Raw genomic sequence first — 15,545 nt, forward strand, 5'->3', positions numbered from 1 at the left:
TTTGCTTCTGTAATGAATACATACTCTTTTTTAGAAACAGTATCTTCTATAGCAGTACAGCTCTAGCTGGGAGACAGGGAGAGCACAAACGACAGAGTCTGTCTGTTGCTCTCTCGACTCAGTGTGTGGAGAGACACAGTTTTCTGTCAACACAAGCCTCTTGAACCGCCGTCAATGACATCAGCTCTGATTACCAGGCACGGGACTGTCAACGTTGAAACAATATCCTATCAATGTCCTAACCCACCCTTCACATAACCATATAGAGGGAGAGGGTTAGAAGGGAGGCACGGGGTGAGGGAGATAAGGAAGAGTGGGAAGGAGGAGAGAGGACCATGAAGGAGAGAGAGAAGAGGAGGAACACTGTGTTCCTCTGTGTGTTCCCCCCCGACAGATGACATACTCTGTCTCTCTCTTGCTGAAAACCAACTTCATGTGAATTACCCTCTTTCTCACTCCTGTTGCTCTTTTTCCTTCCCCCTTTTCTCCACTTTTGTAGCCAACCCCCCCCCCCCCCCCCCCAAATATCCCTCGACCCACGCCTCAACAAATTTCCCTCAAAGTGTCAACCCAATCCAAAAACAAGAGAGTCGTCCGGAACAAACAATCACTTCAGGTGCTCTATTAAAGTAAAGACAACAAGGGGCAAAACGATTGTTGGGTTTAACAGGTCGTCCTTCATCAACAAGCTATGTCCTTGTGTAACCCTATCTAGGGGAGCATAGGAAAAAATCATTGACAGACAAATACTGTGTCCCAGGATATCGGATATGACTAAAACAACGGATGATATCTGTTCTGAAGAATGTGGCCTGAGAGATAGTAAGAAAAGCAGGATGCATTGATGGGGCTTTTGTTTGAACTGTTTGGGTTTCTGGGTTTGGAATTGATTGGAGTTGGGCCAACGAAGGGGGGAGGGGACAGAGAGAGAGAGAGAGAGAGAGAGAGAGAGAGAGAGAGAGAGAGAGAGAGAGAGAGAGAGAGAGAGAGAGAGAGAGAGAGAGAGAGAGAGAGAGAGAGAGAGAGAGAGAAACAATAAGGCAACATTCCATTTGAACCTGTCCTGTTTTTAGCAGCTTGACAGGAATTTCTTTCATGAGTGTTTTTTTATTTATTCCTGCAAATACAATTCAGGCCCCATATAAGTCTAATAAATACACATTCTCTATGCTCCACACTCCAGGATCTTGGAGGCACCGTTGCAACCACTTGTCGCATGCCGCAAATCCCTCCCCTCCCCTCAGTTCCAAGTACCTTATCTCGAACACACAGCATCGGTGCATTTGACTCTTGAGGACAGGTAAGACAAATTGGTGAGTAAGTGTAAAAGATTTCATGAAATTGTTGTTCTCCGAACATTTGTCCAAAGTTGACTCACCAGTGTTCTTTTGAGCGCTGGCTAGTGCTGTGCACTAATAGCCTATGACTGTCAGTTCAGACTCTCCATTATATCAATTTGCCATGTCAGCAAATAACAGACAATATAATAGCTGCACCCTTGGCGTGTCTTTCGAAAAACACAATCCATGGAAAATAAATACATTGAGGAAACCATTTATGTAATTTGCCAGGTTTGCACATGCTGATGTGTATACTGTACTGTATATATATATACTTTATATCTGTATATGAGATTATACAACCAAAGGATTTCTATCTGAAGTCTTTGAAAGTGAACACATTCAGCCACTTTCATTCACCCACAGCCACGGTCTTGAACATGTTTCGACCATCTGGTCTCTCCCCTCTCATCCTCCCTTCCCACTACTCTCCCTTAGCTGGATAGTGGGGGGGTGAGGGGTCTCCTTAGTACTCCCTCGCTTCCTCCAGCTCGGCTTGGAACACCTCTTCAGGGGGGTTGTCCCAGCAAGCCAAGGCGTTGTTCGGCGGCCGCACTGAATGGAAGCGACTCCAGTCCCCCTTGCACAGGATCCAGGGGAGCACGTCCACCTTGTAATGCAGCTCGGGCGAAAACTCGGTGCTGATCAGATTCGGCGCCCCGGCCCCTTTGCCTCGCGTGATCAGCTTCATGTGGTCGTCGTAGCAGCAGTGCTGCGCGGCCAGCGTGGTGCTCTCGTAGGAGAGCATGGAGCGGATGCAGAAGCGGGCGGACGGCTTGTAGATGTCCAGGCGCTCTTTGGGGCCGCTGGCGTCGCGCCACCGATACGTCTTGCGCTGCTTGTGGTCGGGGATGTTGACGGCGCTGTAGACGGCCTCGGAGGGGTAGCTGCACGGGCAGCTGGGGAGTTCAGTCAGAACCTGGTGGAGGTACTTCTGGAGGAAGTCGTTCTTGCAGCTCAGCCACTTTTCACAGCTGTCGACGTCTGTGGGGATTCAAACAGATACAGTTTATTGATCGGCTTCTGCGCGCATATAAAAATCCTCGGGGCTTTGCGATGGGAGGGTGATTATGCAGCTATGTGGTCATCCATCCATCTAGGTAACACATTCATTGGACAGCTGATCCAAAGATTTCAGATCCTAAACTGGCTCTCAAGATATATGTAGTTTATTATTTGTTGCATATTACTTAAAGCTTTTTGGATCGATCTTGATCTGTTTTTGGAAAATCTACTTAGACCTCTTCAAATAAAGTTTCACCAACATCCACCGTAAGGCATCAATAAATGCCAATCCAAAAATGGAAGTCAAGCAATTGCTTACATCAACATTTGATCACATCCATCTACATAATAGCTTTGACCCCAATATGGAAAGGTTTATCACAGTATCAGACTATTTTGCCAATATCCAGTGCACTTCTCGACATAGAAAATAAACATAGATGAAATCATTTTCTATAGTTGACAGTCCCTCCGTTATGAACACACTGCATATAAGTGACAGTGATTTAATCAGGCTAATCAACTTCGGTCATTCAATCACCACGTTTCAATTGCAATAAAAACATAACTATTCAAACAGATTATAACATAAAACAGCACTGATTACACAATGGAAACCAGAAAGACTGCTTCCAAGCTTTCAAAGTGACTTTGGTGGGTAATCTTTTTACATGTCAAAACATCAAACTCTGAAAAGCCTTAAATAAATAAGGGTTAGGGTTAGTATATACAAAACACATACAAAAAAATATATTTGACATCAGAGGCTGTGGTCAAATTAAAACTTATTTATGACAAATAGTTATGTTCCGTAGTCTCTCTGAGAGACAAATAAGAAAAACTTCTGACACTTTATCTTGTAGTGTTTTTCTAGCGCACACTTTGTTATGATTGTGGAGTGAAAAGAGCTATCACGTTCACTGGTCAGTGCCAAGCCCTAGGAGAGCAATAAAGTCAAAACTAAAAACCAATTCAAACATTTCTCGGTGGAATGTTTTTCTACTCCATGGAGCGAAGACTAAAGAAGGGGGGGGTGGAGGGGCAGGGGTGGACTCTCAATATCTGTGATAATATCTGTCTGTGAAGGACGTCCCGAAACTTCTCGCCCACCACCCTCAAAACAGAACAGACCACGAGCCAAGCCTGAACCACCCCTGACCCCTGACCCCATACGCACACACACACACTCACCAAGTGGAATAGGCAATTTTAGGCAACTACCAAAACATTGAATGTACATGTACTGTACACACACCACGAGCACTGGAGCAAGCAGAGATACACAGACACATTCATGTGACCTACTTGTATCCAGTGAGTCAGTGCCGTTAGTTGTCTGTATCGGCATCAATTCAGTCACTGCATCAAGGTCATCTGGAGACAAAGAAAAATGGTTTAGATTGCTTAGGAACACCTCACCTCATCTCAAATGAATCCTAGATTTCTAAATCAAAATCAAACATAGCACAACAAGTACCCTGACAGAAAGAATGGAGACAGGACCAACATCTCATGACTGAGAGGGTTAATGCCAGCTTGTGTGAAATGTAACATCAACCGGGGTGTTTATGCAGCACTGTCTCTTAATAATGGAGTCTGTTTGGAGACTTTGTGTAGAGGCCCCGCCCATGCCCCGCCCAAACACATAGATACTGAACACACACACTTCCACCCATCCCGCCATCCCTGTACCATCTCAACACTCCCACGGCTCACTGTACCCACCCAGAAACACGACCCTCGCTCCACACATGCACCGCTCAACCCAAACACACCCCTCAATACAGACACACAACTAAACCAACAACCCACTCCCCCCCCCCGCCCCCATTCGCACACACAGATCTCGACCCCCTACAGCTCCAGAGATACAGTACCTCATTGATCCGTGGTAAACACCTCGAGAGATGTGTACACAGCCGGGCTCTGCAGGGAGCCAAACACACCTAGCATGCTCCCAACAACATCAGCTCTGTTCTACAGCCTGGCAGCGTCCACCCTCTTCAGCATGGATGGCTTTTCAGGGTGGCCTAGCATTGACTAGCAAAACCAGCATTTCCCGTATGATTCCAGTTCCTCAGTCCTAATTCCGTGGCGCGACTTGCGTATGAAAGGACTTCAGTTTGGACTTCACTTCATATGAATTCATGTGCCATACGATAGTGATAAAGTTAGGCCAAGACTCAATTCACTGCTAAGATGTGGAAGGAGTTGGCCTCAAAGTATCTTTGACTAATACTTTGCCTTTGTATCAAGGGGAGATTTGAAACGTTTCCTACTCGAAGGGTCTCCTGGGGGTGAGACCATGCTCCCACTGTTGTCAAAGCCTTATTCTCACTTGGATATTTAGTTGTTCTGGCTATTCTACCAACCCCCCTTCTCACAACAGAAGGGTGCGCAATAACTCCAGCAGGCACACACAGTAACTGTCTGCAACCAAATACACGATGTAAGGGAAGCTAGGCACTGTGCCTACTGAAAGTATGCAGTTTGGAATGTATAGCCGCAGACGAGGACGCATCCGAAGCACGGGCAAGGAGTGACGAGGGCACACAGATGATCTTACCTGGACACCGCTCCAAGTCACATGTCCTGGACTCGGTCGCCGTGCAGGCATAACCGCAGGAACGAATGCGTTTCTGGTTGCCATGGCCACATGTAACGCTACAAGGTGACCAGACGCTCCACTCCTCTTCCTCGTACTCTGTGGGGTGAGAGGCAGCAGGAAGGCAGAGGGAGGAGGACGGGGGAAATAAAACAAAAGAGGTATGTTAGCTGTCTGGCATGTCTTTGAAGTGAGCCCCGGCAAATTCCTCACCCAGGTGGTCTGTGTGTTATGTAATAAAAACAGTACTGCAAATGAGTTTTGAACTTCGAAAGTACCTTTCTGTTAGATGTCTTAGGGCCTTGCTTGAGTGGGAACACTTTGCTTCTAAAGATTTAAGGAGGGTTCAGTCGGGAGTGAAGGTTTCCTTTGCTGGGTAACAGTTAAAGGTGGTTGTCGTCCTTTCTAAAACAGGAATTGTTATTTTGAAACCTGTCTCAACTAGAAACGTCTATTCAAATCAGCTTCTCAAGCCTGGAGTACCCTCTGCTTTGAATCTCCTTTGCCAGCACTCAACTGCATAGAGTTAGCCCTCTACGCCACAGAGCAGCATAGTCAAAGTACCTGAACCTCTTCAGGAAGTAGAATGGCATTGGCCCTGTTGTTCCCTATCCTTCACTCCCAGGTACTTGTATGATGTGGAGGCCTCAACATGAACTCCCATAATCCCCCATTCCGGTCTATAAGTTAATGTTTGCAACCCTGAATGGGTTTTGGGGTTCTTTTGCCACAGATGGTTTATATAGATAGGACTTTTTTTTTGAGCATAGCCTATATTTGATGTAAAAAAGATAAGTAGCAAAAGTAGACTGTTTCTCAGTCAGCTGCAACCAATGATAAAAGAACAGACCTTGAAGAACATGGCCAACTGTTTTTCAGACTGACCAGGTGTTAATACCGGTCACCTGATCTAGAATCAGGCATTCCTCACCTGACCTGTATAAGCCCCCAGACTCTACCTGTTGCAATTGATGGTAGACCTGCTAGGAAAGGCCCCTAAGAAAACATCCCTGCCTGGAAAATGATTATGGAAGTTAATGACCCACGACTAAATTAATATTGCATATTATACAGGGAAAGCATAATGTCACTAATGATCAGGATGTAGGGCCAGCTGGCAAGGTGTGCGTGTGTGCATGGGAACAGGGGGAGGCAGGGGTGTGTGTGTGTGTTTGTGTCTGCCAGTTTGTAAGAGTGTTAATGCAAGAAATTGTGTGTGTCTGTCTCTTGGGTGGAATAAATATTTAAATGGCAAGGTGGCTGTAGCCTGCAGCCAGAAGCAGTGCCAACACAAACAATGTCTTAGGACAGCTAAACTCTAAAAGGTTTTCTGGTTAATGAACAGTTTGTACTTGCCCCCCATCCACCCCGTTCTTCTCAATAGCTCTATCTTTCTCATTCCCTCTGTCACCCTCTCCAGTCTCCCAAGTTTAAAACATTACCCTTTGGGAAGTTTGTGGGAAAGGGGGAATATGAGAGAGGTGCACACGAAGGACAAAATGGTAGAAAAGTGGTGGGAAGAGCCACGTGCAAGTACAGGAGGAAGGGTTCAAAGCAAAACAAAAAAAAGAGCCAAAGCGGTGAACAGAACAAAGAGAGGGAGAGAGCGAGAGATACTCCTTAACATCTCGCTAGCCTGTCATGAATGCATTTTGGTCATGTTTCCTTTCCACAAGTTTGCAATGCCCGGCTCGTAGAGAGCAGTGGGCTGTTGTGGTGAGGGAGGAGAAGTTCCCCACCCCCTGATGACTTGTAGGGAACAACAAAGGGAAGGTGTGGATGCTGCACTCCTCCACTCACCAGGGCTTGGTTCTGGAATGCTTACTGTAGCAGCAGCCCCCTGAAAAAACGACTTTCTTCATTCTCTCCTCCTCATGCACTCCCTTTGCTCACTTAATCAGCGTTCCTCTTTTTCTCACTATCCCAGCATTACCCTCTTCCCTCCCTTCTTCTCTCTCTTCATTTGTTCCTTCTTCCTTTATCCTCTCTAACAACGTTTGCATGTTTTCCTCTCTTTGTTCAAGAAGCTTCTATTGTTTTACAGACACTTTTGCCCAAAGAAACGTACAAATAATGCATACAGGAAGTTCAGCAGAAGATCAGGGAACAGAAGTTTGTAGTTCTACAGTATGTCATGGTCAGAGTCAAGGAAAGGCCTGTGCCACATTGCAAAGTAATTACATTTCAGCTACCAGAGACGGTGAACCAAAAAGAAACAATAACATCTAAATGATTTAAACACAGTGTAACAATCACATCTCGATTACAGCAGCTAGCTAATTAATGTATGGTGAACTCAAATAACACCATGGAGCAATGATAACAACTCAATTCCTTAACTAGTCTTACAATAACATCTCACTCACAGGAGTGCATATACAGTGCTGCAAAAACAAGCTAATTGCCAATTGGTGTGACTGTGTAGGATCACGAGAAGGGACAAATTCACCGGTATCATAAAAAATAATGGATCGCTCAGTGATGCTTTTGGTTCCTTTAGGCCCAGCAAAAGAGACGAGGAAGAGGTGACGCTTGAAAGTCTCTCTACATCTCTCACCATTAGCCTCACTCTATTCTACCTATGTTCACCAACACAAAGCAAGGGTATGCAGCGTTTTTTTTGCTCCACTGGTATCTACAGAATGATCAAAACCATGTCCTCAGTAAGCAAGCAATCAAGTAAGCAAGTACTGGTGAGAAATGGAGTGCATCCCTGCTACCGAGTGCATCCCTGCTACAGAGTGCATCCCTGGTATAAGCCTCTAAAGACAAGCTGACTCCCAAGCGCCTGCTCCTTGCCTGGAGGCCTGGAAGGCCTTTATGCTGAAATCGGGCAGCTACAAATGGCTCAGCGTCAGCTTCATAGGACACAAACACACACACACAGACACACACACACACACACAGACAGACACACACACACACACACACACACACACACAGACACACACACACACACAGACACACACATACAGACACACACAGAGACACACGGCAGGCAAGGTATATCTCTGCCTCTCTCTCGCTTTCTCTCTCATTGTTCTCCCCTCCACCTTCCGTTATCTTGACATCCCCCCCATCCAGCCCCTGACCTGGAATCTCCTTTCTCTGGGCCAATTGTACTTGTTTCTCCTTCTTAAATCCCTTTGAAGTTTGACCCATTCCCCTACCCTTTCTAATTCATGTTTAATCATTGTTCTCACACTCTGTCTTTTTCCCTTCTCTCTGTCTCTGTCTCTCTGTCTCATCCAAAAAAACACTATTCAGTCTGCTCTGCAATACGTTTTTAACCATCTGGCATCACAAGGAGCTGCCACATTGCCATTAGATATGCAATGTTATATTGTATCAAACCCAATTTGCCCTTTGAAATGACCAAATACATATTCACTGTTCTAGCCACATATAATGAAATCCTTGTTGGGATAAAAATACATTCTTGGCACAAGACAAGTCACAAAGCAAAGGCAGCTTTATCCAGGTATTGTCTCACATTGAGGTGAGGTAATGTCAGTGGGGTTAGACAAATGTGAGTGCTGTTCAACTGATTGCCGGTAACTGTTCTTCAACAGCACCAAGAGAACTACGATTCAGAGTAAACGAACACAGCATGAAAATGCTATTTCAGGACAGCTTAATAAGAGAGATTTAGACAGGATTTCCTCTGTGGGAGTTCAGCATTTAGTTGGAAATTACAACCATCAGGTGTGAATCAAAGACATTGTTTGAACCATGTTTTTGTTTCTGTCAGGCCTGCTCTCTTCAAAATAGGTCGAATGTGGTACATTTTTCACCAAAATCTTTTTTTTAAAGCTCCACATAAGACAATTGATGGCAAAGGTTGACAATATTTCATTAAAATAATCTTATCTCTACTCAATTTTCTGTACAGCCACCCAAGTCATTCTAATCTGTACGAGACAAGTCCAGATTGTGTTTCTGTTTCAAATAGTTATTTTCCTGATCTCAATCACTTTGCGACTCTAGGAGCGACTGTGAAACACAATACTCACAAGCCAACTCCCTCTTCTTCCCTGCATGTGTACAGCTGGCATCAGAGATAAGTCTGGAGGAGCTGCCTTTCACGCAGGTTGTTTGTGTGTGTGAGTTTCATGTTTATGTAGCAGACCTTGAGAACACACCTCCATCCTAAACTATGTTAGGGAACAGAGAAAGAATGTGTGTGTGTGTGTGTGGGGGGGAACGTACCTCGTAACCTGACAAAGGGGAAGTCTCTAGCAAAACACATCTTCCAACATTGACTGAGGACATGCCCCGACCTTTAGACCTTTATGTCCCCCCGTGCACACACACACACACACACACACCTCCTTGATAAGGGACACCAAACAAACACAATCTCTCCATTATCCAAGATAAAGGCTGCAGTGCATTCTCTGGGAAACTGAATAGAGCTATTGTCTTGAGAGACGGGCACACTTCCGCTCCTCTTCCAGAGCAGGGGATGCCTCCTAAAAGCACCAGCATTCATCACCAGAAGCCAGCAAACGTTCTACTGGGTCTCACTCTAAACAGCATACGACATGTCCGTTTTTAACGAGAGAGAAATCGAGAGGGACTGTATAAACATAACGGAGCCATCTCCGTCGTGACAGCTCACCATAGTTCTCCTTGGAGGAATCCCATCCGTTGTTCCAGCGATTTCCCCATCCTCCCCCGACCCCACTCAGCACTGGATCCTCGGTGTCGTAGTTATAGTCCTCGGTGGGATCTTCCAGGCTGGCCCTGCCCGGCCCGCTCCCGGCCTGCTCAGGGTACTCCCAGAACAGCGGCCAGAACAACTTCTTGTGACCCAGCCACTCCTCCTCGGAAAGGGACCAGTCATTACGCCCCTCCTTGGCCAAATCCATCTCCACCTCTGTCTGGGGATCATTCACAACCTCGATGGTCACCTTTGGGGGGCAGATATAGATGCAGTTCAGGGAGTAAAGTGGACTCTTTTGGAAATTGTTCATCGTTGAAGTATACAATTCCCGCTGCAGGTTTATAATCTGCAACACATCTTTTTTTGTGCTCTTCATAAAGCAATTTCCAATTGATATATGCATGAGGAGTGTGAATGTCCACGTGCATTGGAAATGTGATCAATTAGAGGTTCATGCACCCCGTTTCCCCATTTGTTTCAAATCTAACATATTATGTTTGTGAGCAAGTGAACAACGATGTAACAATATGTTATCAAGATTAAAGTGGGGGAATTTGGGGGTGGATTTTCACTCTTGACAATTATCCTCAGCAAATTACAAAGGAATCTGTTATATGAGGACCAGCCCAGATTGCCAAGGGTAACATTTTGCACAGTTGCTGCTACAAACTCATCAACATCACAGACTTGTAATGTTCTTTAATACCGGCAATCACACAACACACAATGTGTTCACACACAAGTGGAAAACCACCATGACCACAGACGGCCATTGATAACATTCCCAGCCCACAGAATAGCTTCTGTATGGAGCAGTATGGAGCAGCGGTCTCTGCTACACATGGGCCGTCCTCAGCCACGCAACGCCATGAAAACATACTGATAAGTGATGGGATAACATCTCCTAACAGCTTCACAGGGTGGATGTCTACTTAAATCTATTTGATATCGGTTGATTGTGGTGTCTGTCTGATGCCACATCTGAAACGTGTTCTTCCAGGAGAAGCTAGCAAGGGTAGGTCTACTGGTAGTGAGGGTGAATGTGTACGCGTATGAGGGTGAGTGTGTGCGTGTGTGAGTGTGTGTGTGCGTGTGTCCTCTGTGTTTTTGTCGCTCCAGGATGGTTGTACAGGCACGTCTAGACATCCGCAGGACACAGAAGTGTGTGTAAGAATAGTGTGTGTGTTTGGGGACGAATGGTGGGACTAAGTGGTGGAAAGAGAAAGAGCAAGCCCAGAAAAAATGTAAAAGGAATAAAGTGACAGGAAGTGAGCTGGATGAGGAATGTCCACGATAGGAGGAGAATTAAGAGAAACAGGGACAGAAACTGACCACTGACGGAGGAACAGAGGAAACTAGACTGAAGGATATACGTGCATGGCCAAAATGTGGAATGAGATGGAAAATGAAGAGGGCAAAGGGAAAGAGTCAGAGAGAATGGAGGATAGATAGATATGTGATAGACTGAAAACCTGCCGCCATCTCTCCCGCCTTCCCTGCCAGCGGCCCTCACATCTAGACAAAGGCAGGCTTGTTTAGGATTTTGTCAGTTACCATCTGATGGCTGCTATAACTGTTTATGAAGACAAACCTGCATCTAAAACGGGAGATTATGCCGTCTTCTCGTTCTAGAAAGTTCTAAGGATATGAAAACCTTTTTTTTTCTCCTCTCTCTTTTACCCTCTCCCCTTCCTCACCGTGTCTCCATTTGTCTTTCATGCACAGCGTCCTGTGCAAGTGTGCACACAACCATGCACAAACACGGGCTTTGCAGTACTGCCAGTATACATCCACCAGCGACACCTCATCACTACAGCTAAGGATTCTTGCACCTTGACTGGGACCCTGGCAGGCCTGTGTGTGAATGCAACATGGAGAGGACCAATTCAATATTGAAGCTGAGCTCCATTTCCTCCCCGTCTGTCTGCTCTTTAAGTAGAGGAAGCGTATTAGGACTAACTACCACCCATTAGGCCCTCTGAGTCATACCTAGGTTCCTAACAGAGTGGCACTTCTTGTTGAGGGCCAAAGTCTCCATTGGGAGGTGATCCTGGCAATTGTAAAAAATAGGGGCACCAGGGTTGTGCGGAAGTAATTTGGCTGAGGTAAGACTGCCTATGTCTTTAGAGGTACACAACATTGTGCATTTACGAAATATGATTTCAGTTGCTGCAGTTTCTACTTTAAACTGTGCCCTGTATCCTCCCTGTATCCTTTCCTGTATCCTCCCCTCCATTTCATGCAGCATTGTTTAAGTCCACTATGGTTCACTCTGTCACGCTATGACCCTCCACAGTCAAAATCAAATTAATTCCTGCCAGCATGGTAACAGGTAAAAAATAACAACTTTTGCTTTGCTGAGGATATTAGACGCTGGCCCCAAAAGAAAGACAAATAAAATTGAAAGAGCTGTGTCTGGTTTGTACAGACAAACGAAGAACAGCAGCCTAGTCCCACTTGGACAAGTAATTCAGTTTCCTCTCAGAAATAGATCAGAAATAGAAGTTTTTAGGATTGAAATTTCTGGATACCTGGGCTCCTTCTCATGTCATTTTTTCCCCCATAGTCAAACTTAATTTCCTTTTGAATCCACTTGTGCACATAAACCTCCCTCATAATACAGAAGAAACTAAAAGTAGTTTTTTTTCTTTCTGGTACCTTTGTTTAAAAAGGCACTTTGTGGGCAATGCAGATCGGCACTCCGAGAGCACATAAAAAAGGGCTTGTTAAAATAATATACCGACCTTTGACATTTAGGGATTTGGATGTTTTTTTTTCTTTTTTTTTTCTTTTCCGCTCCCCCCTCCCCCCTCCCTCCTCCCCCTCCTCCCACCCCCCTCCTTCCTCCCCCTCCTCCCTCCCCCCACCTCCCTCCTCCCCCTCCTCCCTCCCTCCCCCCACCTCCCTCCTCCCCCTCCCCCCTCCCTCCCCCCACCTCCCCCTACCCCTCCCTCCCTCCCTCCCTCCCTCCTCCCTCCTCCCCCTCCTGTGCAGATGTTTCGGCATCATGGCCTACTTGACGCACCCCACTGTAAAAGGTCTCGCATGGGGTAATTTAAGAGGCCGCGCCGACTCAAAACAGCTGTGAAGAAAGACTGAGGGAGCAGAGGGAGGGAGAAAGAAGGGCAATGAGAACAGCTCCCTCCTTCATCCCACTCTCTTTATAACAAGGATTATAGCTGGGGTGTTCAATCCTGGTCCTCAGGGCCTGCTGTTCTGATGTTTCCCTGCTCCAGCAGACCTGATTCAAATGAATGGTCGTTATCAGGCTTCCACAGAGCTTGACAACAACCCATTCATTTCAATCAGGTGTGTTCTACTGATTGGCTGGTTGTTGACTCTGTATAACTCCCTTAGTAACCCTTAGTATGCCTGTGCCTCGTCCATTAATTGTATACAGCGTGATAAGTTATCCCTTACTTCTCAGCGTGAGAATTGTTCCAATGCTTGAGAAATACAAAGTGTTGTGTGAGAGCGTGAGAAATGGTTGAAATGTGTGAGTCTCACGGCGGATGCGTGAGACTTGAGAGCCCTGGCAAGGAGTAGGTGAGTACAAGTGCTTTTTCATGGGATTGGGATTTGGGGTATCTGATGGGCTGTGCTCCTGTTTAACAAGTTGTTCACTTTTTGAAGTCAGGTTGCTGCCGAGCACTTGTGTCATTGTGCCGGCCTGTAAGCCTGTGTTTTCCAGACGGGGGTGAAGCCGCTGTGTAGTTGCACTAATACAGAGTTGGTTTTCTAATGTAGGATATGCGTAGTAATTGCATTGTTGTGCAGTAAAATCATCTCATGGGGTTCATGCAGACTGTAGCTGGCCAGTTTTTGGGACTTGATGCTTGTTTTCATGATCGAACACTGATTGTCTGTTCATGTTAATGCAGTGTCAGTGCCCTATCCATGGTTCTGATAGCTCTTTCTTTGACCGCTCTAACAATATCCTAAGTAACTCACTTGACTGTAAAATCCAATACATCATGGTCAAATATAGCTGAATGGTTTATGTGCCTCATATCCAGTTACTATAGCACACTAGGGCCCGACATAAAAGCATGCACGAGGGCGCATCGTAACCACCTTACGCCACTGAACACAGACCATAACATCGATTGTAACATAAACCTGTAGACAGACCATATCACATGACTCATCAGATCCATTTACCGTGTGATCAAGAACATTAGCAATGAATTGACAAACAAGCTTGTCCACCATGCAGATGCCAGGGTTTGTGACTGTGGAACTCAAGTCAAAGACTTTGCAAGGTCATGGATCAAGAAGCAAAATTTCACATATTCAAATAAAAAAAACCACCACCATTATTTTGTGAAGGTAAACTACAGACATAATTGTGTGTCCCTACCTGTATATTAGGATTCTGGGGGGCTATCTCTGCATTGGCCAGGTCTGGGAATGTCCTGAGGTCCAGTATGAAGGGTTGTGGGTCCTCTTCTGGTTCTGGTTTGGGTAAAACCCCCTCCCCGCGACGTTGGGACCACTGATGTCTGGAGTTGTGAGTGGACAGGGTGGGAGGCAGGGTCTGTAGCTGGTTCTGCTGCTGAAGGTCCTCCAGGCTCAGGAGAGAATCACCTAAGCTGTCCTCAGGTACTGCCTAAAGACAACAACACAACCAATACAATGATAAAGACGACGTGACACAGTTACATTTTTTAATTGCATTAAGAACAACAAACTGTAATCAAAGCTGTATCGTTTTTTGTGTAATTCCGAATATTATGACGAGGTTCGTTCACAGATTTGATGTCTACATTCAAAGATGAGACAGAGACTCCGATCATATTTTCAGTCGACTAGTCAACCAGTAAGTCAGTCTGTCAGTAGGACAATAAGTCCTTCAGTCAGCAAGCTAGTCTGCCTCTTACTGCACATCTGGTAGGTATTAGTGTTAGCAATCCACAGTGACGCAATAGATCTTGTCCTGGAGGCTGACCCGGGATGTTACACTCAGGTAAATCATCACACATACATTTTCTATCTCTCTTTTTATCTCTGCACACACCCCCCTCCCCCAAACACACACAACAACACACATACATTCATATTGCTATCCTTGTGGGGACTCACAATTCAATCCCACCTTTCCCCGAACTTTCCATAACCTTGAGCCAAAAACCTATTCTGAAGCCTAACCCCGTCATAGCTCCTAACCCTAAAAGTATCCCTTTCTCTTACCCCAACCCTTAATGTAACACTAAACCTACCCCTCCCCCCAAAAAAAAAAAAAACTAGAAATAGATAGAATACATAGAATAAAGAACAGTCCTCTCAGTGAAGGGCAAGTCTGCATACAACATAAAACATCTGACACTAAAAGAACCTCTCCTTCCCATCTATCACTTATCTGACGTATGTCCAGCGTCTGTCCAGGGTCTGATCTTCAAAGGACCAGCATCCCACCCCCGAGATATCAACACTCAGTTGACATTATACGGGGTATATCATCTGTCATATGGGTATGGTATGTAGCTTGTAATCATATGTTCAGAGTGTGATGGTGCTGAATTTAGGACAGGATGATAGTAAGAAGGGAGGGTGAGGGCTGGGGGAGAAAGATTGAGGCGTGGAGAAGGACGAGCATTTGGAGGGCGACGGCAGCAGGATGGGGGCTTGAAGGGACACAATGGATGGACACGGGTAGGAAGTAAAGAGTGGGAAAGATGAGTATAGTTTATATGGTGCTGGGGGAGGACAGCCAGGAAGAGGAGGATGAAAGTAAAAGGAGATGGTCAGGGAAACAAGAGGGGTGTTGAAGGTTGAATGAAAAGGGGAGTGGGAGGAGTGGGAGGAGTGGGGAGGGTAGGCAGTGCAGTGGCTAGGGCGATGGGGGAGGGTCTGGTTTGATCAAAGCTCTCTGTCCACCGATTGTGTGTGTCACGTCTTGACTTACGTCTTGTGCTGTGTCTGCAGCACA

The 15,545-nt window shown here is 45.8% G+C and overlaps 1 protein-coding gene across 1 annotated transcript; it reads right to left on the reverse strand.

Moving 5' to 3' along the window:
- Nucleotides 1-534: 534 nt before the first annotated feature.
- ism2a (isthmin 2a) lies at nt 535-14,674 on the reverse strand. The gene is made up of 6 exons (XM_084683170.1): nt 14,669-14,674; nt 13,977-14,225; nt 9,572-9,863; nt 4,912-5,049; nt 3,651-3,719; nt 535-2,324 (listed from the first exon to the last, which is right to left on the reverse strand). Exons 1-6 carry the CDS (start codon nt 14,672-14,674, stop codon nt 1,807-1,809), a joined length of 1,272 nt encoding a protein of 423 aa, XP_084539296.1. The 3' UTR covers nt 535-1,806.
- Nucleotides 14,675-15,545: the final 871 nt, after the last annotated feature.

This window comes from Hypomesus nipponensis, chromosome 3 (genome assembly GCF_054491055.1).
Source record: "Hypomesus nipponensis isolate SF chromosome 3, ASM5449105v1, whole genome shotgun sequence".
Classification (NCBI taxonomy): domain Eukaryota; kingdom Metazoa; phylum Chordata; class Actinopteri; order Osmeriformes; family Osmeridae; genus Hypomesus; species Hypomesus nipponensis.

Bases quoted from the DNA above. Each gene is read 5' to 3' on its own strand.
- ism2a (XM_084683170.1), bottom strand. The intron at 5,050-9,571 runs GTGAGCTGTCAC...CTCACCCCACAG, and splicing joins TTCCTCCAAGGAGAACTATG to AGTACGAGGAAGAGGAGTGG. The intron at 3,720-4,911 runs GTAAGATCATCT...CTTTGTCTCCAG, and splicing joins TGACTTGGAGCGGTGTCCAG to ATGACCTTGATGCAGTGACT.